The sequence below is a fragment of the Narcine bancroftii genome, chromosome 4, assembly GCF_036971445.1.
Source record: "Narcine bancroftii isolate sNarBan1 chromosome 4, sNarBan1.hap1, whole genome shotgun sequence".
Classification (NCBI taxonomy): Eukaryota; Metazoa; Chordata; class Chondrichthyes; order Torpediniformes; family Narcinidae; genus Narcine; species Narcine bancroftii.
Genome location: NC_091472.1, coordinates 192,095,882 through 192,123,746, shown reverse-complemented (window position 1 = coordinate 192,123,746; position 27,865 = coordinate 192,095,882). Strand labels below are relative to the sequence as shown.

General features: G+C 41.0%; 1 protein-coding gene across 4 annotated transcripts in view; it reads right to left on the bottom strand.

Moving 5' to 3' along the window:
* Positions 1-27,865, bottom strand: part of LOC138761387 (SEC14-like protein 2) — a 106,697-nt gene continuing 78,832 nt past the window's right edge. For 3 of the 4 annotated variants that reach the window (XM_069933403.1, XM_069933405.1, XM_069933406.1), the window contains 4 exons: positions 25,980-26,086; positions 19,872-20,011; positions 17,997-18,166; positions 804-7,418 (listed from right to left, as the gene is read on the bottom strand). In XM_069933403.1, the coding sequence (XP_069789504.1) occupies positions 7,270-7,418; positions 17,997-18,166; positions 19,872-20,011; positions 25,980-26,086 (566 nt within the window). In that variant the 3' untranslated portion in view covers positions 804-7,269. Of the gene's footprint in view, positions 460-803; positions 7,419-17,996; positions 18,167-19,871; positions 20,012-25,979; positions 26,087-27,865 lie in introns of those variants that run through there. The other variant, XM_069933404.1, reaches the window with a different exon arrangement.

Genomic DNA, 27,865 nt, shown 5'->3' with positions numbered 1-27,865 from the left:
TTATTGTGAAATAAACTTTTTTTTAGGTTGATGACCTTGCATCAGATTAAGTTAGAAATACAATAGACTTAAAAGCAAGTTCAGAGGACACATGTCTCTTTTGGAAAGGTGGAGGTAGTTGTACCTTTAACTCCATGCACTTCTTATTTCAATCACTTTTATTCTTTCCATCTTTAAACCTTAATCAGGTTTCCAACTTTTCCTAATTTTGATCAAAGGCCAGCAACCTGAATAATCGCACTCTCTCTTTCTTGCAAGGCAGTATTTATGGCCTCCTCTGATGACTCAGGAGAGTTTTGATATGAAACACACCATATGATACATTACAAATTTGATCTTGAGCATTACCAGTTGATTTCTTCTCCTTGCCAATATTTGAGCTCTTCCCAGTGATGCTTCACTTAGGCAGTACCTTGAAGTCTAGCTGCCAGTTGCCATTTAAAGACAAATGAGTATCATCTGGGTGGCAGAAATAGCACAGATCAACTTGTTATTTCAAATCTAAAATAATATAAAATATTGTCAAAAACTTACGAATAACAGCTCAGCACGAGGAACATTGATTATTTAATTGTTTTTCCACAAAATACTTTATTTTGCATTATGTATTTTTCCAGAGTAAGTTATTTGATAGATGAATTTTGTTAATACATTGTGCCTCCCCAGTAATGAGCAGCACTTGTAGATGACACTTCCCAGCTTCTAATATTTCCCAATCTCAAAACATGTCATCTTCCAAGGAAACGCAAGCCTTGATATTCCAAATTGTATGTTATTCATCCAAATAAATCAAACTCCGTAAATGCAGCTGTAAATAGCTTTAATTTCTTGTTGATAAAAGCAAATAAACATTTCCATAGCTTTGCACTTCATAACGATGAGTAAAACAAAGCAGGTTGTAAATGATAACGATACTCAACTTCAAACAATTATAAATGAATTAAAATTATAATAAATGATTAATAATGAATAATAATAATGATCAATTCAAAGAAAAGTTTCTCAAGTGAGCTTACTCTCCTTCCATCGTCATTCCAAGAATGAGAATGAGCTCCTCGTCCCCTCAGATATCATGACATTGATGTCATAGTAACTATGGTAACTCTACAAAAACAATTAATCCTTAAAGGGAAAGTCATAAAACAACCATAAATCATAAACACAAGGTATGAACCTCTACAGCACTTAACATAGAGAACTACAAGTTGCTTATGTAGCTACAGTATGACACTTCAACCTATGATCTTTGCTACTTTTGCTCCCCATTCTGGGTAGTGATCACAATCCTCAATACAGTATGTTTCAGAGATTATCCACCAAAAGTGCAAGAACATTTAATTAATTCCAATGGTAAATTATAACTCAGTAAAATAATACAATTCTGTATAGTAACTGAGGAGCTCAGTACACTTCAAGTATGTTATATCAAAAGTATTAACAATAATCAGCTCAGAAAAGGGGAAAAAAAAATTAGTACAACCCAGATTCTAAATGTTTTGGTAAGACCAATGCATTATGGCCACTTTTTATATAGAAGGGCTGGTACAAATATGCAGCTGGATTCATGAAAACAAATACTTTTTTTGTTCTTTTCATTATGATACATTGCAGCCCAATTGGTTTCTGGAAATTGTAGAGTCTGGTTTCCTGTGACCTTTACAAGCTAATCATTTTTTGGAATTGTGCAAGGCATGGTATTATTTATGTAGTTGTGTGAATCCCCAGAATTATAATTCAAACAAGAATACATTTTCTCAGTATTAGATGCAACTAAATTACTTCCAGTTTTAACCTGAATGCTCCAAAATAAAAATTTTCCTGATGTCCCAAGCGCAAGGTGCAGTAGGACAACCAATCACATGATGTCAGTCTTTGGTGTTAAGTTTAATGTTTACAGGAGCAATGAAAGATGTGGAGGCTTGGGGGGATAGTTTTGGAAGAATCTATGAAATCAAATTATTGTGAATATTTCTATTGTAGTTTGATCAAAGTAATCTTAAAAGACTGTAAATTTACATGTAAATGTAGTGAAATTCAAGGATTGATAGGAAAAATAGAGTTAAATGAACTGAATAATATCATAAATTAAATTCAGTATAAAAGAGAACATCTTTGCATTTAGAATTGTCTTATTTTAAATAAATACCAACTGTAAAAAAATAACTTTCATCATATACTTATTTTCAGGATGGAAGTTTAAAATCACAGAAATATTGAAAGATTTGGTCCTGCAGGGAGAGGATATTGGAGCCAGTTAGATCAGCTGAATAGCTTTTTCCTGCTTTTACATTCTGTAAACACCAGCACAAATATCACAAACATAAAACTCTTCTGTGACTGTAAAATTGATATATACTCATTCAAAACAGCAGTAATTCAAAAGTTGGGTATTTTAGATAAAATCAACTTCTCATGGCTAATTCTGTATTGACAATTTTGATTCAAAATAAGTCCAGCAAATACTTTGAAGAATACTTTTCCATTTAACTTTTCAGACACAGGACCACAGTAATGATTTAAGATAAATTGCTGATAAATATTAGGTGTCACTTTTAAGGACTTGGAGCTTAGTTTTTTGGAACTATAATAAATTATTTTCCTATCTGTGATTTTAAAATAACCAAGGTTAATACTTTAAATGACCTGATGTTCATTAATCCATTCATTCATATTGTCAAGTAAGAAAGTAGATTTGAAGAAGACACAGTCAATTTTTTTAAAAAATACCTCCTTGTTATTTTTATATTAAAGTATCATTCTAGAGACATAAATATCAGATATTTATTCAGTAGTAGATTTTGCAATTAATTAAACTTCAAAATTAAGGGTACCTCAATTAGCAAAGATATAGGAATGAAAGCAGTTAGAATAATGGCATTTCATCAGTAACAATGAATTAGAAATTAATCATAAATTAATGCACAGAAACAGATTTGCTGTAAATCTGCTGCACTCATTCACCAGAAGCAAATTTTTAGTCATTTTGGAATATATCTGCCAATAAAGAAAATATTGCCATCTACAATAAAAAAAATATTGTCCTGGCAGAGAGAATTTGCTATCAAAACTGAATGGTAAATGAAATGTTAACCCAAATTAGTGTTCCTGGCGGTGAAGGAAGAGCTGGGAAATTCCCATTAATTATTTATTTCAAACTGATAACTGGTATTAAACATTCATAAACTGAAGGGAGGTGGCAGTTTTTGATGTCCATGTTCATTTTCTAAAATGTATTGAGGTTATGGATGCATGTTGAATACAGAACCATGGATATTATCAATCCTCTAGTACCTTGTCTCAGTGGTCATTCAATCACAGGCCTAGATAGGAGAGTTAGCAGGCTAAACAAATGGGGAGAACAATGAGGTCCCATCTTCTGGTATGAGATAAGCTGACTCAGTATGTTGGAAGAATACTTGGAAACTCATCCAGAACAATACCCAAACCACCGAGAATGTCAGAGATTTTAGATATTAACTCCTAAATTTGGCCCTGCGATGGCACACCAGCAAATTAAATGATGATTTTCTTGGAAAGATATAGGCCATTGTTGCCAATTTATATCAACCAATTAGCATTTATGATGATGCATCAGACTGGTTAAAAAAAGGCTGCAGTTTTAAAGACTAAATATTTGATTCAACAGTCTACTACTGGAGTAAACTCTGTTCATCTTAGCCAGCCTATATATTGCCAAGGTAGATATTCTTTTAGTGCAAAGCAAAATCCTCTGGAGTCTTAATTAAGATGTAATCTCTAGAAATCATCAAAGACTTTTTGTGCTGATCTAAACTGCTTCATGTATCATTTCTTACTGGATGGAGGAAGCAGAAGCTCAGTAAATATCGATGTATCAAGAAAGCATGTTGAAAAGAAACATTTTCTTAAAGAGATGTTTTGGAAGACACCCAAAAGAATGGATCTGCTTTAAATGATTACTGAACTAAAGTACAATCCTCCATATAGAATAATTTCTGAGGAATTTACCGATTGATAGGCAAACTCATTATGAAGTTAATTCAATACCTATTGCGGTGATAGAGTGCTAATGATGCTCATGACCACTAGAGGGAGTCAGACATGAATGCTACACCAGGTTAGATACAAAATAAATGGCTGCACCATGAGGTCATGAGTTGTTAATAAAATATTGCTAATATAAAAGAACCCAAGCTTCATTATTATTTAAAAGAAACATCTCATGGTACCAGGAATGTGTATCAGTCGAAAACATGGAGAATGTGAAGGCTTCTGATGCTGTGAATTGAACTGGGAAGGTTGACCACAAGTGGCGATTGTTCAAATAACAGTTCACGCTGTATCTGCAAGCCACTGGACTCGTAGCAAATCAGATACATGGAAGATTGCACTGCTACTTGCTGTGGCAGGACCTCAAGCACCACAGGTTTTCAACATATTTGTTTTTGCTGAGGCAGATGACCAGGGCAGGTTCGACAAGGTTATCAAGATGTTTGATGGACACTGTTCACCAAAGAAAAATGAAATGTTCGAGAGGTACGTGTTTTGCGTGTGCACATAACTGCAGGGAGAGAGCTTTGATGTTTCTTTATGGACTTGAAACTAAAAGCAAGAACATGCAAGATTCAATGATGTGTGATCAAATTGTGTTTGGAATTAGTGATAAGAAAGTAAGAGAGAGGTTGCTACGAGCGACAGAGCTTACCTTGGCTGGAGCTGTGAAGATATGCCACGCCAGTGATTTAGCTCTATGGCTCATGAAAAAGTTTGGTGAGAGTGCAAAAGCTAGTGAAAATGAAGATATAGCTACAGCCACAGTGTCTGGACACACACACAAACAGAGAACGAGTCATAGGAAACTCCAAAAAGACTGTGAGACATTCAATTGTAAATGATGCGGCACTCAACAGGACCAAAAAAAAACAATGCCCAGCCTATGGGAATGTCTGTAATAAGTGGAAAGTGCAGAATCACTATGCAATGTTTTTCCAAAGGGAAACAAAACAGAAGTGTGCATGCTATAGAGGAAACCGCCCTCAGTGATGCATTCTTCGTGGGCATGGTGATGCTGGAAGATTTCAAACGAGCAGACACCGAACAGCCAAGTGTGAACAGAGTTGAGCAGGATAAATGGACTGTGTTATTGTATGCAAATGGAGCAAATATTCCTTTCAAGCTCGACACAGGGGAAAAGGCCAATTTGATCTGTGAGCATGACATGAGGACAATGAAGATAAAGACACACATCCATCTGAATTCTGTACAGCTCAAGGAATGCCATGGACAATCCATTGACATAAAAGGTACATATAGACTAAATGGGAAAGTTGAAGGTAAAGAGAACCACCTCCTGTTTGCATTAGTCTCAAATGGATATGACTCACTGCTTGGTGACAAAGAATGTGAAAACTTAAGTCTTCCAATGCCTGTCCTGAGGTCATGTGCCAACGCGCAGCTGGATCGTCGTCTCCAGGTCCTCCACAACAACCTCTGCCACCCTGAAGTCACCAGACTCTACAACTTAGTTAGAGCCCGCAACCTCCCCTACTTGGTCAAAGACATCAGGGAGTTGACTCGCAACTGCCTGTTCCGCACTGAATGCAAACCCCAGCTCTACCGATCAGACAAAACTCACCTTATCGAAGCCACTTGCCCCTTCGAGCAGCTGAGCATTGACTTTAAGGGACCTCTCCCATCCACCAACAGGAATGTATATTTCCTTAACATCGTGGATGAATACTCCTGCCTCCCCTTCGCTATCCCCTGCCTGGATATGATCATGGTCATGGTCATAAAAGTGCTACATGGCATCTTCACTCTGTTCGGCTACCCCTGCTCTATCCATAGCGACTGGGGGCCCTCCTATATGAACAAGGAGCTGCGCAAGTACCTGTTGCCCAAGGGCATAGCCACAAGCAGGACCACGGGCTATAACCCCCGGGGGAAGGTAGAGATGGAAAACACCAACATTTGGAGGGTGGTCCTCTTAGCCCTTAAATCGAAAGGACTGCCCACCTCCTGATGGCAAGACGCCCTCCCTGACGTGCTCCATGTTTCAAGGTCACTTCTCAGCATGGCCACAAATGCAACACTGCATGAAAAGCCCGTTTCCTTTCCCAGGGAATTAGCATCCAGAACCACACTATCATCCTGGCTGATGAACTCTGGGCCCGTGCTGCTTCGAAGGCACATCAGATACCACAAAACTGACCCTCTGGTTGAGAAGATTCACCTCCTCCACACCAACCCCCAATACACCTATGTGGAGTATCAGGATGGTCGACAAGACACCGTCTCTGTCCAGGACCTGGCACATGCAGGAGACCCCTCAACCAACCGGCCAATCCCCTCCCCCGGTAACCCGACCAACCGGCTCCACTATTGGTGCCCCAAACTCCAGCCGACCTGAACAGCACCACAGTACCAAACTCCCCTCAGCCACCGGAAGCACTGCCTGTTGCACAAGACACCAATCGTGAACCAACAGCTGTGCCACAGCAAACCTTTCAATGGTTGCAGCGACAGACGAGACCATGGGACAGGCTGAATATGTAAGGGACTTTGAAATATTGCAAAGCTGCGATGAAAACTAAACCACACCACCCTGCCGGACTTTGTTTAAAAAGGAGAGGTGGCCCACCCCTGAACCTGTGACTCCTCCCTCCCAGATATCCCCATAAAGGCTGTTATGCCAAAACCCCTCCCTCAGTGCCTGCCTTGGAACCAGCCCAGCAACATGCAAACTGTGCTGATACTTTTAAGGTGATTAAAGCCAATTAATCATGATTCTCTAACTGATTGTGATTGATTGGTAGTACAACCTTCAATGGAGATGAGAGGAAAAATGGAATTGGTGTAGGTGGGTGCTTAATTATCAGTGGAAGGAAGAGCCCATTTCTATTTTGTATGACACTATGACTAGGGGTCGTGACCCTACGTAAGCCAAATATCCACACGTCCATGGCCCGAGACCAATTTGGCCACTTACGTATAAACAATAGATTTAATGCTGATTCTTAGATGGGAGAATTTTTCTCAAAAAGGTTGGATGTACCCTGATGACCCTATTGATATATAAAAGTAGCATGAATAATTAGCTATTTATTCCAAATTTGCCTTGATCATGATGATCCATGGATTATTCAACAGCATCCCATTTAGCACAAAATATATGTATACTACTGATAGCCAATCATTAAAGTATGCCTTTGCATTCACCATCAACACTGCACAAAGATGAAATTACTTCATTGTAAAATAGTCTTACAGACTCCTTTAGTTGTGATGCTGTTATTTTTCATTGTCATCCATTTCTTTTATGTTCTTCCCAAAATCATCCATCTGTGCTTCCGACCCCTTATCTGGTAGCAGCACTTCTACCGAGTAACTAACCTTCTTGGAATGAATGATGCTGTACGTATTATCAAATCTTAAAACATCTGTGGAAAATAAAATCAAAAATAACAATGAGGTAAATGTTCCAATTGCAGCAATAGTCTGTGAAGTCATCCAAATAAACGAATGAAAGCTCTGAATAGTTTGCAAACTATCAGAAATAAAATAATTTCATATAGGAATGCAAAATGATACAGTTGAGAGATTGTGGCTCTAAATAATTTGTGGGTAATGCACTTACACTAATGACTAACATTAGTAGTCGTCCAATTTGTGTTGGAGAGATTGGGTTTAGTTAATCCTTTTTGCCAAGTTCCTGCTCCTTTCCTTCATTATGGCAATTATAATGGAAATATGTTTGCAGTATGTCTCCCTATCAGCAATGATTCAGAACTCAATACCAAAGCATATGATCAATAAATAAACACCAAAATTCAGCGAAAAAATTGGGTCTGTTGAAATCCAATTGGATTTTTTCAAGACTTCCCACATTAGATGCCAAGTTTGTCTTTGCAAGTAAGAAGGGATATATGGAGAGATAACTGGAGAGAAATTTTTAAAAGTTCTTAAAAGGGACAATCTTGTGCTTGTTTCATTATCTCATTAATTAAAGATCACACCTCAATGTTCTTTGCAAGATGAAAATTACATTTGTAACTAGGTTCAGATAAAAGTGAACCTGTAAAATTCAAACTTAAACATACATCCAGTGATCAACGAAGAACCAAATTGGGGAAATAGTACATGATCTGAAAATAATGAATCTTCTGTGTCATCATTTTTCTTGAGCAGAAGCATATGGTGTAAGGTTCAGATTCTATATAATAAATTCACAGTAATGTGAAAAATAACAATGATAATCTAGAATTTGGTAATAAATGGATTAGGTGTACTTTGAGACAGTATGAACCTGGTCTCTTCTTTTGATTATTGCTGGCAATCGTCACCAATCCAAATATCAAATTTGCTTAAGTTCTGCACAGCACAAAGAGAGATGAAAGCCACTTATAATTAATTCATCCATGTCCTCTGTTTTCAAAGGTAGTGGAATAAAGCATCAGACTCTGGGCATTAAATAAGTGGTCTTAGTGACAGCATTGATGTGAGATCTGAAAATCAAATCAGGATCAAGCTGTGGTGATATGTAATTACACCACTCGGTCACCAGGGGTCATCCCGGTGACCTTGTTTATAAAGCAGTCCAGAGCTACAGTCTAGCCTTCCAGGTTTGTCTTGCAGAGAGACAAGACCTCTTAGTGTACATATTAGTTTATTAAAGCTGTCTTATACTCGCACTGCTGGTGTGGTTATTGTCAATATAATTTAATAAACTAATATCATAGCTACTAGGATGGAAGCTGCTTCTGCTCCAATGCGCATTCCTGACCACCTAGAGACTCTTCCTGAGGAATGGAATCCAGGGACGACTAGCACGCGTGTGCATCCGAGGATAGAGATGGCGAGGAACCGCTGTAATGGAATCATGGTGGAATGCGGGGAAGACCACAGAAGTATGATAGGGCAAGTAAGAAATGGCCAAGAGCCCTGCCTGTCCGTGAGTTCGTTGGTACAGGCGCCGCCAACCCTAAAGCCCGGTCCGATCAGAAAGGGGCCACTACAAGCGCGGGTGGAAGGATCTCTACAAGTCGTGCTCCCGATCGCCACATATGTGCAGAATTCCCGACCACTCCAGGGAAAGCAGACACCGCTACCGTCACTCCTCCAGCAGCAGTTTCCCCCAGTACCACGGAGACCTGATGCTACCGCTGGGATCCCCCCCCTAAGCCCACTGCAAATGTCCCAAAGCCAGAGACTCAGCCAACAGCCCCAAGCACCCAGGTTATTCCTCCAGCAGATACAAGCCCCACAGAGGCTCTACCAGCAGCTCCCAGTACCCCAGGGTCCACCCTTGCTACACCTAAGGGACCAGAGACTGCGGCTTAGCCATGTGCTGCGACCAGACAGGCTGGTGCTCGACCCCAGAAATCCCAGAGCCAGCACACACTTCGGCCGCTGGCAGAGATGCTTTCTGAATTACGTGGAGGGTGCTGAGGCATCTGATAAAGAGCTATTAGTGCTGCTGTTAGCACAGCTGGGAGACTACCCTTACTCCCTTATACAGGATGCCAGGTCCTACCAAGAGGCAATGAGCATTACAGTAAGGGGCATAGTGAACTCCACCCCCAGTACAGACTCATGACCAGGTCACAACAAGTAGGGGCGTCTGCCAGAGACTTTATACTCTCTCTGGAAGACCTGGCGAGAGGCTGCAACTTTAAAGCAGTATCAGCTCAGGAATATGCGGAGGACCTTATTAGGGACAGAATTGTTGAGAGCATACGGTCCACTGAGACGAGACGTCGATTGCTGAAGAAAGGAATGGTGGGGCTAGATGAGGCAGAGACTATTGCAGAAGCTTTAGAAAGCACCAGGAAAGAATTGGAGGTGTACTCACAGGACCCTGGGGCTGGGATAAACGTCTCACTGCTGGACTCTCTAGCCCCACGAAAATAAAAGTATGGTGCCTCACAGGAATTCATCACAGCAGCAGCACACCTTGAGGGTCCCAAGTGCTTTTTCTGTGGACAAAGAAAGCACCCCAGAGCCCTGTGCCCTGCCAGAGAAAAAGTCTGATCCAAATGTGGAAAACGTGGGCATTATGCAAGTCTGCAGAAGCCCCAAGGCCTCAGCCAAGGCCCATTCTCATACTAATAAGAGGCAGGAAAGCTCTTCTTTCTCCACAGACAAACAGAAGAAGAAGAATGCCATGTGCAGCTGGTCATCTTGGACAAATGCTACAGAGCAGAGGACAGAGTCTTCAGGAGATGAATATGACGCCGAGTACTATCGGATGGAAGGACACGAAGGACACGCCAGACTTCCTTCCCTACGCATGAATCAGGCGAGTCTACACAATTTATCTGATGCCACTGTGTGCATCAAAATTAATGATGTGAGGGTAAATTGCTTAATAAATAGTGGAAGCACTGAAAGTTTTATTGACCAGGGGTTAGTCAATCGCCTTGCCCTCCCTACACGCCCAAGTGAGCACCAGATCCTGTTAGCAGCCAGCAGCCTTGCGGCTGAGGTAAAACAGTTTTGCAGGGTTACTCTAGAAATCCAGGGCACAAAATACGAAGGGTTCAAATTACTAATACTCTCTCACCTCTGTGCCCCGGTACTACTGGGGTTAGATTTTCAGTGCCGGTTAGAAAGCATTACAATAGTGCACAACGGGCCGCACCCCCCACTACGCCTTACGAAGAAACAACACTGCAGCCTGTCTGTCCTGAACATAGAACCCCCTCCGCTGTTCACACAACTGACCCCAAAATGCACACCAATAGCCACAAACAGCAGGAGGTACAGCCCAAGGGACAGTGCCTTCATTAGGACAGAGATCCACAGGCTACTACTGGAGGGCATCATAGAGCAGAGCACCAGCCCCTGGAGAGCCCACGTGGTTGTAGTAAAGTCAGGAGAAAAACTGTGCATGGTCATGGATTACAGCCAGACAATCAACAAATTTACACAACTAGATGCCTACACCATGCCACGCATAGCAGACATGGTCAACAACATTGCGCAGTATAAGGTGTTCTCCACCATAGACCTGAAGGCAGCATACCACCAACTGCCCATTCGAAACAGCGATCGCATTTACACAGCATTTGAGGCAGACGGCAGGCTGTGTCAATTTCTGTGTCTCCCCTTCGGTGTCACAAATGGAGTGTCCCTGTTTCAGAGAGAAAACTGTTCCAACTGAAAGCGGTGTTCCCCTACTTAGACAACATGACAATGTTGTGGCCACACTCAGGAGGATTATGACATGAATTTAAAACGCTTCTTCCAAGCAGCCGAGGAAAGGAACCTAACATACAATAGGGACAAATGCGTCTTTAGCATCAGGAAGTTGCCAATCCTGGGCTACATAGTGCAGAATGGGGAAATCAGCCCAGATCCAGCCCGTATGCGCCCTCTCCTAGACCTCCCAGTGCCACACACGCTGAAAGCACTAAAAAGGTGTTTGGGACTGTTCAACTACGCCGACAGGGCCCACCCACTTACAAAAGCCTTAGTTTTCCCACTGTGCCCAGCAGCCACCAGAGCATTCAGGGACATTAGGGACCATATTGCTAAAGCTACCATGTGGTCCATAGATGAGTCGATCCCGTTTCAAGTAAAAACGGATGCATCCAATGTGGCTCTGGCAGCCACCCTAAACCAAGATGGATGACCGGTGGCCTTTTTCTCGCGAACCCTACAGGGGTCAGAGATAAGACACTCCGCAATAGAGAAGGAGGCCCTAGCCATTGTGGAAGCAGTAAGGCACTGGGAACATTATCTGGCATGCAAACACTTCAGCCTCGTCATGGACCAATAGTCTGGCTTTTATGTTCGATAACCAGAACAGGGGGAGAATTAAGAACGACAAAATCCTGTGTTGGTGGATAGAATTGTCTACATTTAACTATGACATTCTATACCCACCCGGGAGACTCGACGAAACCCCGGACGCGCTGTTTCACTTCATTAAAACCCAAAACCTCCCATTTTCGGTAGAGGAAGTGAGGTCAGAGAACAAGAGCCGCCCCATCTGTGCTAGATGAATATTCCCATTTCCCCTTCGCAATCCCGTGTTCTGATGTATCAGCATCCACTGTTATAAAATATCTCCAACCCATCTTCAGCATATTTGGGTACCCGAGCTACATACACGCAGACAGGGGTGCTGCATTCATGAGCGCAGAAGTACAGCAGTACCTGCACGAGAGAGGGATTGCTACCAGCTGCACTACAAGTTACAATCCCAGGTGGAATGGACAAGTCGAAAGGGAAAATGCCACTATCTGGAAAACGGTCCTCTTGACTTTAAAAGCAAAAGATCTGCCTGTTACTAGATGGTAAGAAGTGTTGCCAGAAGCCCTACTCTCTAAACGTTCTTTGTTGAGTACTGCCACTAATATGACCCAACATGACCGTATCTTTTCTTTCACAAGGAAAGCCACGACTGGCACAGTGCTGCCTAAATGGATGATGACCCCGGGACCTGTTCTCCTCCGGAAGCACTGCAGACCGCTGGTGGATCAAGTGGAGTTGAGGCACGCTAACCCTCAGTACGCCTTCGTCACATTCCCAGATGGAAGAGAAGACTTGGTGGCCACCAGGGATCTCGCACCGGCCAGATGTGTGAACAACACGGAGAAAACACAGATGTCTATGGACCAACAAGGAGCGCAGCAGCAGTCAATAGAACAGTTGTCCATCGAGTCACCCCAGAGGACTATACCACCCACCCCGGAAATCAGGACCCTGGGTACGCCTGCCCCACAAAATATCATCACCCTGGACTTGATGGCAGGACTTAATCCCATACAAGAGGATCCCCAGCCCATACGGCCATCTAGTACTTCCCACTCCCACACCTCAACCAAGAAAGGCCGAAAGGCAGACTGCACTCCCCACCCCGATACCACTACCGACGAGGTCCAAAAGGCAATGGAAGCCATGAAAAATTTTGGACATGAACTAACAAACAAGGGAAGGAGGACGGGGTGGGGGGTGGGGGGCGGGGGAAATATTTTTTTTAAGGGGGGGTTAATGTGCTGATATGTAATTACACCACTAGGTCACCAGGGGTCACCCCATTGGCCTTGTATATAAAGCAGTCTAGAGCTACAGTCTAGCCTTCCAGGTTTGTCTTGCAGATAAGGCCTCTTAGTGTACATATTAGTTTATTAAAGCTGTCTTATACTCGCACTGCTGGTGTGGTTATTGTCAGTACACAAGCAAGATACCAAAGTTGTGAACAAACAAATATTGTTTTTGGTCTTCCATTATGCCTCATTATGCCTCATTTCTGGACTTGGCTTTAACCTGTGGCCATGCAACAGACTAGCCCATGTCCTGATTTATACAACCTAATTTAGACACGTTCACCTATGCTGATCTCTGTTTCACCTGGGCTTGATTTAGAATTCTCATGAATGTCTTTATCATTTGACCCTTCCCTGTGCCTGTACCTCATTCAGTCCTATAATTCTTCAGGATCATTTCAATCTTCAATTCTGACTTCCTGAGCATCATTTAAGTACTTTCCCTCTGCAGGCCACACCTTCATTCGCTACTCTTTGAAATGCTATAAAAATCACTTTTCAGGTCATTTGCTTGTGGGCTGTGTAACACTATCAATTAGACCCGACAGACCAGAAGTCAAGAAAAAAAAATAGGCTTTAATCGCTATAACCTTTACAAGCATATCTTACATGCCTTGGCCCGATTCCAAGGCAGTACTATGGGGTGGGGGGGGGGGGGGGGTGGAGATTGGGCGGTACCACCTTTATTAGGAATCCTGAAAAGGGAGGAGTTACATTATCAGGGGCAGGCCAATCAGTACAATACATGTATTGAAAAGCCATCATCTCTCCAACCTTTCCTCACAGTTCAAAGATAAGAGGGAGTTACCTCATGCCTCAGGGCTTGATATTATCATGTTCTCATTATCAAATGGTCTTCTGGGATGTTGGTTTCTCTGGATCTAATGTTGTTATAGCTTCTTAAACAATTTATCAGGAACGGGGATAACTAACCTGTTTCAACATCAGTTCTGAGCTTGCTGATTAAGATAATGTGAAACCCACAGACTCTGTCAAGGGTAAGGAAAGTGATAAATGACAGGGCAAAGCGGATGAATAGTTTGGGATATGTGTGTTCATGATGTATAGCCTCAAGGTTTTCGATACCATTTTAAATATTACCTGTTCATTTTGTGCAGACATCAGCTAGATTCTCAAGAGTGAGAATATCCTTAAATATTTTCCAACATTTCCAGAGGGGTAAGGGAGCAGCTGATTTGCTCTTGGAAACTCTGGCTATGGCGGAGCTCAGAATTACATCTATTTCAAATGTCTTGGTTCAGACATATGCATAACATGGCCTGTTCCATTGAGTTGGAAATGTTGGGCTGGGAAAGGACCTTGATTTAGTTATCCTACCATCTGAGGGATTTTGAGATGGTATGCATATCTCAGAAGCATTCTAGGAAGGTGGGGATCATCATGAGGTTTGTGCTGGATTTGAGATTTTATTCTTCAAACCATTTCCTCAGACATCCAAGACTGTGCTGTTGTGCCTGAAGCAAGGGTGAATTTTATTAGTGATTTCTGCTGAATTTACATTGAATGGAGACCATTCACATGCTGCTGGTTTCTCAGCCTCCGTCATAGCTTGGTTCCTTAAGTAGTGAAACTCTTATACAGTTAAACTTTTGAAGAAACAAATAAATTCAAAAGTATACAAAATGATCAATATTTGCTTTCATAGATTTGTTTCTCTCCATTCAAATGAATAGAATAACTCTTTCAATATCAAGTCAAATGCACCAGGCAGATTCCCCAGTGCAAGTGCAATTTCACACTTCAATCATATTTCAAGGATGCCAGTTAAAACTACATTCTCAATTGCTAAAATTTTCCAGGAGTTTTGATATTCAACTTTCCATTCTCCCAGCATTAATTAGTTCAAGGGATGTTATTCTGTGGTTCACTCAATCTTAATCCTTGTAATTATTATCTTTAATTGCTCTGCCTTTGTGGTACAAGTGGAACTATACACAAAGCTAAACAGATAAGTTTTCTTTTCCTGTTCCAAGAAAAGTTTCACTCCTTTTAATTGTTTCTTCAAAAGTTTAGCTCTTTAAGAGTTTAACTATTTAGGAACCGGTCTGAGAAATCAGTAGCATGTAAATGGTCTTCATTCAATGTAAATTGTCTCACGATTCAGCAGAAATCAATGATAAAATTCACCCTTGCTTCAGGCATAACAGCACAATCTTGGATGTTTGAAAAAATTGTTTGAAGAATAAAATCTAAGCATCACTTTTTTTGTTATTTACAAGTTAGGAACTTCTTGAATTCTTTAATTTTGAGGCTCCCTCAAGACCTGGAACTTAATATGATAGGGAAGATTTATAATTTCAAACCTGATCATATATGGATGTTATCAGTCCTTTAAGAACTACTTTTAAGAACTAGGGATAGTTTCTTGGACAGAATTAAAAAACTATGGGAACAGGATTCTCAACAGTTATTTTCTGAAACTACCTAGAATTCTATTCTGAAATGAGTGCATTCATCCTCTCTTTATGCTAGACACTCATTATTACAATTTAAGGTAGTACACTGGGCCCACTTTTCCAGTCCAATTGGCTAAATTCCAATCTTTCTTCTAAATGTAGTGGTCGTAGTTTATTTATATTGCATATTTAACACCACGCACATTGATCCAAAATGCTGAACGTACAATTAGGAATGAATTGGTTACTATCTAAACAATGACAGGCAGCCAAACTTTCTCTTTTTACATAGACTATCCAATTTAGAATATTAATTATTTAAACTCTAACTCGTTCCTCCCGATCGCAGCAATGAACAACTTCCCAATTTCAAATGAACAACAATGCTACAAATGCCGGTCTTCAAAGAATGAGCAGAGAAGACAAACAAGCCCTGTCGCAATTCCCTTTGGATGTTACAAAAAGTCCAAGTGCAACCATCTTAGGGCTGGTTTACTGGCTTCGGCAGGACTTGGATGTTAGCAACTGCCAGCTTCAAAGGGGAAACCACCAACCAAGTCATAGTTTCTTGAGGAGGCAGAGCAACAGCTCGCCTCAAAGCCTCCCTGACCTTAGACGATCCAAACGTCATGAGGCCTTGCGCCTCAGGTTGACATCAACTATGACCAACATGTGATAAATATATAACTGGTTATGTCCTTCTCTTTCCAATTTTTGGGAAGGAGTATTTTGTATCTTGTCTTTAGTTCTTAACATTACTTTGACTCCAAATCCTTTTGCTCTTTTTGGAATGTGGGTCAACAGATCTAATATTGACTGTTTCACAATCCAATGTAGTTGCCCTTGCTTCCCTTTTCGCGAGAAGGGCTATATTAATGAGCTGGAAAGACTTTGTCCCTCCCACTCATACTCAATGGTTGTCTGATATGATGGCATGTCTGACTTGTGAAAAATATTAGACGCTCCATTACTGAAATAAATCTTGACTTTGTTTCTTGAAAGGTTCTTAATTATTTTCAAAATTTGTAAGATTAGTTAACTTTTGGTTTTTGTCCCCATTGATTATCTTTACTTTTATTATCAGGTAGTGGACAGCTTATGTTTAGCCAGTAGCCTCTGAAGGGAGGGGTGTTAATAATTAAGCATAGTAGGTTTTTTTAAACTTCTTCTCAATGTAACATAGGTCTCAACACCATTTTTATTATTATATGTGATTTGTTAATACTTTATTATTATGTAGCTAGGTAACATTTACTTGATGAAACCAATAAAAATATTGAAGAGAGAGAAAAGTTTCACTCCTTGACTTAAAGTTTTGAGGCTTCATCACTTTTCTTTTGTTCTATTAACCCCTCCCCTCTTTTTGCAAATTTAAATACATTTGTTTTCTCTCTTCTCAATATCTGACAAAGGGTATTTGATGCAAAATATTAATATTTCTTCTCTTTCTACTGATGCTGTGTGAACTGCTGTGCCTTTTCAGCATTTTCTATACATTAGATTTCTAGTATCTGCCACGTTTAAATGTTCAAATGTGAAAACAAGTTGCAGAGAGATATACAGGAGTAGAGAACAAAGAGGATGTCTATGATTAAGTGGAGACCAAAGTTACCCATATTAAACATTGGTTTTGCAGCTATCAGTCACCAGCCAATTTTCTAGCCTGCCCATAAATTTACCTTCAATTCCATGTGCTTTAATTATTAGATAGTCTCTTTTTTAATTTGAATATTTTATTTTTTGTTTTCTATCAATAAAAAAGGAAATAGCATCACAGACTACTACAAAATACACAGATCTCCCCCTCCCTCTCCCTTAAAAAAAGGGGAGGGAAAAGAAAGAAAGAAGCTGCGTGTGGTGTCGGCGCTTCTGACGAGTGACCATGGAGGCATTGGAGCTACCCCCTTATGTTAGATAGTCTCTTTAAAGCTCACTAAAGATTCAGTAACAATAATGAACACTATCCCATTGTGTGGTGGTACACCACCGGCCTACTGCAGGGGGAAACCTCTGTACCTGCAGGAGTGTAAGAGGACAGGACAACACCTGGCCGGCTGTCAATCAGTCGGCCTGAATGGATCAAGTCCCACCCGGGTGCGTGTCAATCACCCTCCGGGATTATATGCCTGCGCTGGCCTCCCGAGGCCTCACTCAGAGTTGCTGCAGCCACAGCCAGCCTGGCTCTGTGGAAGTCTTTGTGGATTAAAGCCTGTGGCACAGTCTTTACATTGTGTGTGTCTGATTCTGTCTAACAGTGCACCACACATTGGCATATTTGTCTGCAGACATTGCTATAAACCCATTACCTTACATTACTTATAGGTATGAACAATTCCCTGGACAATGCTTTACTATTATAAAATGATCAGGATCAATGGAGGAAAGTCATTGCAACCAGAAACAATAGACGCAAGAGATCAGATATATCAAAATTGGAAAATATGCCTAAACATTACCAATAGATCACAACATTTTTAAAAATGCTACTCTATAACCTGAAAGTAGTAAAATTGAGATTTATAAAAAGGCAGATCATCATTAAGCTTACAGATTCCAGGTTCCATGCAAGTAACTGTTCCATCCTCAGGCACCAGATGACTATTATATCGCTGGTTGCAAACCATTTCTATCATTTCACCAGCTTTTTGTCGTTCTCCAATCTTTGTCTTCAGATATACACCAAACCCAATGTCTGCATTCTCAGTCATGAACTGCCATCTGGAAACATGGAATAAGAATTTAGATACTGAGAAACTGCACATACACTTAAATTAAAAATTTCATGCTTTAACTTAAAATTCTTCCCTATGGCTTTAACTTTGTCCAGTCTATAACCTATCATGAAGTGCATTTCTGACTCTTAATATCCTCTACTCCTTTTGCCGGACTGTTAATAGATGAGCATTCAACATGCTCTGGAATATGCCCATTGAAATTTCCCATTGATACACCTCCTTCTTAATCTTTAAGAAGGACTAAGTTTTTGGCCATTTTCCTACCACCTCCTTGGAATTGTTACTGAGTTTTTCTTGATAGCAGTTCTTTGAAGTGCAGGAACTGTGTTCCTACATGAAAGGTATAATTTAATTCTGAATTTTGTTGTTGCTGTACATCACAGGTTGAAGCTAACTTTATTTCCTTTCAGATGGAAATATTAAAGTAGCTGTTTCAGTTTGGCTTTGAACTACATATTTTTTCATAGCTATTATATTGACTGAATGAAAACAGTTGGTGTAATTAATTAAATGTTCCTTATTCCTTCTCAGCAGGAGGTTGGAACTAGCAATGACTGGTTCTGTGCTGGTTCCAGAGATGTTAACTCCCTCTGCTCAAGAGGGGTCTCACTGTACAACAGATGAGAACTTTAATTATGAGAGGCAGGCGGATTCGAATGCTAGTTTAGGATAAGACTCAAACTCAACCCTGTAATTGCGAGTTCCATAGCTTTTCACGAGAGTTGCCTAGCATTTCCTGAGGATAAGCATAAGCATTGATAAAACAAGAAATGATTCCAAGCAGATTTAGAGTTTCTTCATCATTCTGATGAGATATTCAGGAAGTTTTAAATTTAAGTTTATTTGTCACAAAGTACAATGAGTACAGTTCTTTTGTAAACAGACTGTGGCACGATCAATGACCTCTCGCAGACACAATGCAGGTAGTCAAAAGCTTTATTGATCAGAAGATCCAGACGTGCCTCTACATGCTGCTGGCTCACGTCCAAGGCAGGTATGAGGGAGGAGACTAGGGCTCTCGGCCTTTATTAGGAGATCTTATGGGGAGGGGCTAAGGCATAGAAGGCAGGCCAACCTTCACAGCCCAGTGAGGACCTGTCCAGACATGCCTGCAGTACCGTGTTCCACCACACAGACAAACAGGTTCTTTTTAACATAACATAGCCATGTAAAAAGCACAGAGTATAGGATTATAATGAAAAGGAAGAGAAATTAGCAATTAACACCAAGCAAAGACAGCATGATGCGACAGATTCATTCAGAGAGTATACACGTATGTATGTGGAGGAGAGTTTAAAGAAGATGTGTGGAGCAATTATTTTTTAACACGATAGTAAGTAAGGAATGTGTGGCTAGGATTAGAGGTGGAATCAGATTCAATAGTCCTGTTTATGTGGCTTCTAGATAGACACATGAATATGCAGGGAACAGAGAGGGATATGGATCATGTGCAAGTAACAGAGCTTTAGTTTAATTTGGGCATCATGTTCACCACAGATATGTGGGCCAAAGGGCCTGTTTTTGTGATGTACTGTTCTATATTCTAATTAATACAAGGTACAAAATGCATATAGAACCATAGAACACTATAACCCTTCTAGTCTGTTTTGATCATCATGGAAGAACATTATTTGCCACACCCATCCCAAAATATTCCAGTATAAATAATACAATCAGCTTAGACTCACCTCAAAACACTTCCAGGCAAGAGAATCTCATAGTCAGATTGAAAAGAAGATCCTCTGTTGACAGTGACTGTGTTTTCATATTGTTGTTTAATGGAGTCAAGAATGTAATATGTCTTTGGTACATCACCACCAAAGTTAATCTAATTAAAGAAACACAAATGTTTAAAAGTATACATTCCAATACTACTTCAGGAGACTGTCAAGAGATCATGTTCTGAGTTGATCTCTGTACATCTACCATCCTATTGATTAAGTGCTCTGGTACTGACTGTCTTCTAATTTAAAGGCCACATGTTAACACAACTTGTTTTTTTGAATACATACACTTTTATCAAAACCAATGTTAAACAGTTCCACACAAAATAAACTTATTTGCACATCCATGCCTGTTATCAAAGTGAAGTACTTTACCACAATAGTCTTCCTACATCTTTGGCTTTTGCTCTAATTTGACTAAGGCACAGGATTTTTTTTTAACATAATGAAGAAGAATACCTCTAAGTAAAAATGAATAATGCTAGACAATCAATCCCATGCAATGTTAAAGGGGCGCTGCACTGCTGAAGATATGACATTTTGAATCAAGCATTAACCAAAACGTCATTTCCACTTAAAGATGAATGTAACAAATCACAAGGCACTATTCCAAATACATGCAGGAGAGGTATCAAGATTTTATAACTAATGTCAATTTCTCAATCTCCATTATTAAAATCAGATTTTGCATTTTCTCTGTGGGAATTTTCTATGTGGAAATTGGCAGCTGTTCTCCTGCACTGCAAACACATTTCAAAATGACTTTACTGAGTGCAAAATGTTTCAGCGTGTCCCAAAGTTACTAGAGTGACAGTAAAATCCAAGTTGTCTGGAATTCAAGCAACCAGCAACGTCAAGCAACCAGAAATGAAAAAAGAGGAATACCCCATACATTTCAACGTAAAAGTTGTGAAACATTAAAAAAAATCTCAAAAAATGTGGGTCATCTTGTACACTGGAAGCTCAAAATCCAATCCACGCTGATTCAGTGTATGTTGACCCAAGAAAGCAGATTTGGCATACGTCGACCCTTGAAAATCCAAAAAAACCTGACTGCAACAGATTTCACTGAAATTTTTATTGAAAACAACAGCAAAATTAGAACACTTCAAAATCACTATCATTGTCTGAGAACAACACATTTAGAACCTTTCAAAAATCACTCTCGTTACCATCATTTGAGACAAAGATGGCGGCAAGCACATCCATACTCTCACTGTTTATGGGTCCCAGTCTGTATCTGATGAGGTGGTTTCAGCTTCGTCATCAGTGTCCCACAATAAATCATCTTCCATGCCATCAAATGCACAAGAGATACTGCATTGTTTAAACAACTTTATCAGAGTTTCTATTTTAACTTTGTCCCATGCCTGAACACAAAGTTACACAGCATATCAAGTGATGCAGCACCCATTGCCCCGCCTTTTGTAAATGACTTTTCTGCACTTGACATCCCTGTATTCCATTCCTCACGCACATGGTCTTTGAATGGCTTGTTCAAGCAGACATCGAAAGGTGCAATATAGATGTCAAACCACCCGAGATAACTACCGTGTATTATGTTGTGTTAATCTACTTTAAGTGGTCTCATTTAAGTGGCTATGAAACATATCCCAGACCAACAAAATCGGTGATCTATGATTAGTAAGGGATTGCTTAAGGTGGTATGTGAGTGGGAAGGGGTTGAGAATCACTGTTCGAGACCCAAATGTCACTGAAATATTTTGCTTGAGAAAAATTGTCATCGGCCCATTTCCTTTGGAGTTATGAAAGCGTGCACATAACGAGTCAATTAGGTACGATTAAAACAGTGGTTTTCAAATTTTTTCTTTCCACCCACATACCACCTTAAGTAATCCCTTACTAATCACAGAGCACCTATGGCATTGGGAATACTTAAAGTGGTATGTGAATGGAAAGAAAAAAGTTGAGAACCACTGACCTAGTGTCTTAACCTTCCTGACTAATCTCCCATGCGGGATCTTGTCAAAGGCCCTACTAAAATCCATGTGGACAACATAAATGTTCTTTCCTTTGTCAACTTTCCTGGTAACCTCCTCGAAAAACTACAAATTTGGTTAAACATGACCTACCACGAAGAAAGCCACGTTTTATCCCTAATCAGTCCATAGCTATCCAAATATTTGTATGTCCAATCTCTTAGAACACCTTCCAATAATTTACTTACCACTGACGTCAGGCTCACTGGCCTATAATGTCCAGGATTACTTTTGGAGCCTTTTTTAAACAATGGAACAACATGAGCTACCCTCCAATCTTCCAGCACCACACCCATAGCTGAGGAGATTTTAAGTATTTCTGGCAAAGCCCCTGCAATTTCTACACTAGCCTCCCTCAAGGCCCGAGGGAATATCTTGTCAGGTGAAGGTCCTGAAGATTTATCCATCCTTATTTGCTTTAAGACAGCAAGCAACTCCTTCTCCTCTTTCATCCTTATAGGTTCCAATGACCTCTTTACTTCCCATGACTCTGAGCCCGTTTCCTGAGTGAACACTGATGAAAAAAAAACATTTAGGATCTCCTCATCTCATTTGGCTCCATACAAAGCTGACCACTCTGATCTTCAAGGGGACTAATTTTGTCCCTTATTATTCTTTTGTTGTTAACAAACCTGTTGAAACGCTTAGGATTTTACTTCACATTGTCTGCCAAAACAATCTCATGTATTCTTTTAGCCTTCCTGGACTCTTTCTTGGGGTTTTTCTTGTATTTTTATACTTCTCAAGTACCTCATTTGCTCCATGTTGCCTATACCTGTTATACACCTCTCTCTTCTTCTGAACCAGATCCAAATATCCTTCAAAAACCAAGGTTCCCTATACCGTCTAACCTTGTCTTTGGTCCTGACAGGAACATACAAACTCTGTAATCTCAAACTTTCACCTTTGAAGGTTCTCCACTTACCTTGCACATCCTTACCGGAAAACAACTTATTCCAATCCATACATTCTAGACCCTTTCTCATTTCTTCACTTTAGTATCTCAACCCAAGGCCCAGACCTATCCTTCTCCATAATCACCTTGAAACTAATGGCATTATGATCACTGGACCCAAAATGTTCCCCTACACGTACTTCAGCCACCTGTCCTGTCTCGTTCCCTAATATGAGATCTAATATTGCACTCTCTCTGGTTGGTACCTCTATATATTGATTTGGAAAACTTTCCTGAACATATTAGATAAATTCCAAGCCATCCAGCCCTTTAACTGTATGGGAGACCCAGTCAATGTGGAACGTGAAAATCTCCTACTATCACATCTTTATGTTTTCTGCATCTGTCTGCTATCTTTCTACAGATTTGCTCCTCAAATTCTTGCTGACTATTGGATGGTCTATAATACAACTGCATGAGTGTGGTCATACCTTTCCCATTCCTCAGCTCCACTCATATAGCTTCGGTAGATGAGCCCTCTAGTCCGTCTTGCCTAAGCACAGCTGTGATATTTTCCCTGACAAGAAATGCCGCCACTCCTCACCCTTTCAACACCCCCCCCCCCCCCCCATTCTATCACATCTAAAGCAGCGGAAGCCCAGAACATTGAGCTGCCAGACCTGTCCCTCTTGCAACCAAGTTTCACTGGAGGCCACAATGTCATAACTGCATGTGCCAACCCACTCTACACTTGGCTGCCTTTCCTACAATACTCCTTGCATTGAAATAGATGCACCTGAGAACATCTCCACCACATTCAACCCATTGCCTTCTAACAGCACATGCAATTTTAAAATCATCTTTTCCCTCCTCCACTCCTCAATCTGTTCTGGCACTCTGGTTCTCCTCTCACTGAAAATCTTGTTTAAACCCTCTGGAGCAACACAAGCAACCCTGCCTGCAAAGATATTAGTCCCCTTCCAGTTCAGATGCAAACTATCCTGTCAGAACATGTCCCACCTTCCCTGGAAGAGAGCTCAATGATCCTGAAACCTGAAGCATTCGCTCCTACACAAATTCTTCAGCCATGTATTAAGCTGCAATATCCTCCTAGTCCTAACCTCAACAGCACATGGCATGGGCAGCAATCCTGAGATCACTACCCTGGAGGTCCTGTCCTTAAATCTAGCACCTAACTCCCTGAACATTCCTTGCAGGACCTCCTCACCCTTCCTTCCCACATCATTGGTTCCTTCATGGACCACGACATCTGGCTGCTCACTCTTCCTCCTGAAAACTCCGTGAACTCAATCAGAGATATCTCAGACCCTGGCACCAGGGAGGCAACAATATCATCCGGGATATTCTATTTCCACCACAGAACCTCTTATCTGTCCCCCTAACTATGGAATCCCTTATCACTACATCTCGGCTCTTCTCTTCCCTTCCCTTCTTAGCCACATGACCAGACTCTGTGCCACAGACTTGATCGCCGTGGCTTGTGCCTGGATGGTCATTCCCCTCAACAGTATCCAAAATGGTGTACTTGTTATTCAGGGGAACGGCCACAGGTGTACCCTGCACTGCCTGCTTGTTCCCTTTCCTTCTTCTGATTGTCACCCATCTTTCCTCCTCCTGCCTCCTAGGTGTGATAGTGTTCCTGCAACTCCTGTCAATCACACCCTCTGCCTCCCATATGATCCAGAGTTCATCCAACTCCAGCTCCAATTCTTTAATTCAGTTTGTCAGGAGTTGCAGCTGGATGCACTTCTCACAGATGAAGTCATCAGGGATATTGCTAGCTTCCCTGACAACCCACATTTGAAAAAGGAGCATTCCCCTGCCTTGATTGCCATATCCACACCCTCTCTCTCTTTGATACGTTTCTTATTTAGTGTTTTTAGTGTCAGTTAATCAAATGTTTATAGTATATATTTGACCTATCTATGCAAAAAAAAAATCACAATTAAAAGTTAACACTCTTGTTCCATCGATGTCTTACATACCAGAAGGGGCATTCGTGAGGTAACATTATGCGCATGCGCGAATTGGGGAACAGTCAGTTCATAAGTATGAGTTGACTGTAAGTTGGACGTTCATAACATGAGGACTGCCTGTACTCTTATAATAGTTGAATTTTGGGGACCAATTTTTAGGGTAAATTTTAGGGGGTCAACGATTGCACGCATACTACTTTTGACCATGTGTCACTTGAGGCGTCAGGAGCTCGGATAGCCATGACCAGTGGTAAGTCTGCATCTGGGGCTTAGAGAGCTTGGACGTGCAGACGTCTGGGGCCTGAGCAAAGGATCATAGTCGGGGCGTCGGAGCTTGGATGTGCAAGCGGCTGAGGTGTCCGGAACTTGAATGTGCAGGCTCCTGGAGCGTTGAAAGCTCCACTGAGCATGCCACTGGGTCAGGGTGAGAGACAGTGCCCAAGGAATTGGGCAGGCAGTCTAGGCCTGAGCAAGGGTCAGCGGTCAGGGCATTGAGAGCTCTGCTGGATAGGTGGCTGGGAGGGACAGTGATCAGGGTGACAGGAACTCCGCTGGGTGGGTGGCTGGGGGAGATATGGCAGTCGGAACATCTGGAGCTCGGATGGGTGAGCAGGCGGGCCTGGGCGAGGGACAATGGGAGCTCTGCTAGGCGAGTGGCCGGAGCATCGGGAACTCAGATGGGTGGGCAGTCTGGACATCAGGAACTCTGCTGGGTGGGCAGTTGGGGCCAAAATTAAAGGGGTTGACTTTTACATGGTTTCGACTATTACATGCATATTTATCGCAAGTCCAATCTTACACTCCATCATAAATCTCAAATCTCGGTGTTTCCCGATGTAGACAGCTGTGCCACCAGAGACAAAAAGAGTGGTGGACAACTGGCAAGTTTTTTTCAGCTTTCCTTTTCTTTTAGCAAGGAAGCATCAGACCTCTGGTGATATAGCGGCACAATCATAATCAGGAATTCATTGACTGATGAACAATAGTGCACATACCCCATTCTATCAGGAGACAAGTCATTGCAACAAAAGTTTGGAAAGAGCATTCTGATGTTCTTTATCACTTCTCCAAATGTTTTTGACAGTTATATTGATTGTAAATCACAGCAACATCAAGTAAGTTTCAGGATTAGAAGGAACACTAAAACTTCTTCATAAAATAATTATAAAGAAGTATTTACCTTGGATGTACACTTAGGATTCCCATCTGGATCTGTTAGAGTTCCACCATAATACGCTGGAAGTTGCTCTGCATCAATATTTTGTAATAGCACCTCCTTCCAATTACCTACAAATCAACAGTTAAGCAAGATGGGCCTGAGTAAGGTCACATGTAACCTGCACGAATATAATTGTGTCAATACATAGTTTTCTAGGATTTGGAGCCCTTCTTTTTTAACCTATAATAGGTTATTCTCTTTTTAAATTAGCTGCAGCATGCCTCTGAGAGCACTTATGGTGCATAATTCATAGGCCCTGGTTGGCTGTAAATGTTACTGTCTTGCCCAGGAAGAGCTGTTCATTTGTTCAATTACCTTCATAAGCTTAATACACTCCTAGTAATTAAACATATAAATGTTTCAAAAGCAAGGGAATGTCTAATTATAAAACTAGGTCATCGATCATTACACAATGTGGCCAAGGAGCTCATGAATTGTGAGGATTCTATAATCCAGATTTGGTATCAAACTAGATTTACACTGTACAATGGACACAAGGTAGTCATTTCTAGAATGCATTTGACATCCATGTGAAGTAAAAATACAATCCTGGAGAAACTCAGCAGGTCAAACAGTGTCCTTTATGAAGGAAAGATAAATATACATAACCAATGTTTCAGGCTTCAGCCCTTCATCAAAAAGTAAAGTTAATTAACCAATGTTTTGGACTTAAGCTATTCATCAGGGTATTAAAATACACTGTTTGGCCTGCTGAGTTTCTCCAGCATTGTGTTTTTACTTCCATCGCTATGTTTGCTGACTTTCACGTTTTACTACTGACATCCCAGATCACTTTGACAAAGCGTCTGGGTTCTGACATGATGCTTCTAGACAGTCACCGCACATTCAAATAGTGCTGCAAATGAACATCATCGGCTCAGAGGGGGATTAGGTCCAACAACACACATTTATTCATCAACCCTCATGTCACATGGACCTGGAAAGATATCCCCACATTAATGATGGGGCCTCCTCGGTATTAGACAAAGAACCATTAAAATTTGACTATTCATATCATAAATGTCATGCCTGTGCAGTTAGTTTAGCAGCTTAACCAACTTTTTACAATTTTCCTTTAAATTTACCAGGTTCATTGAAGTTTACTGCGATACTTTATAACATATTTTAAAAATTAATTAAAAGTGTGGAGCATTAATAAAGTAACATTCAATAGCCTGTAAAAACTGCTTGGTGGTGGCAGAATTATACAGTAGTGTGATAATTATGGTAAATGACACTTCCTTATGAGAAAATAAATCACTACAGTTCCTAAACTTTGGGTACCCTATGATCTTACGCATGAATATATGCTGTTCTGGAGCATAGCAAAAACCTATTGAATTATAGTATTTTCCAGGTAATTCATTCTTATTAAATCAGATTTAACCAGAATGATTCTTTAATGGCTTTGCCTACAGCCCCCCCACTCCCACCCCATCCCCAATCCCTGTTGGTTCCATCTGGTCTCTATACCACCATTGTCAACTTCTCTGCTCATCAGATTCTAGCATTGGCAGCCTTTATCTTCTCTGTTCACACTTCCATCTTCCTGCATCAGATTCCCTCATTTTTCTTCTCTCTCTCTCTCTCTCTCTCTCTCTGTTGGGCATCTGCCAATCTTCTGCCAATATCCATTATGCTTCGTCTCTTCCTGGTTCACCAATCTCACATGGGGCCCTGACCTGGTCCTCCCATCGTGCCATCATGTACTCTGTGCACTGACTTCTTTTCTTTGCATTCCCAGTCTTGATGAAGGGCTCCTGCCAAAAAGTCAACCATTCTATTTCTCCGACTGATGCAGCTCAACCCACTGAGCTCCTCCAAAACATGTTGTTTACTCAGATTTA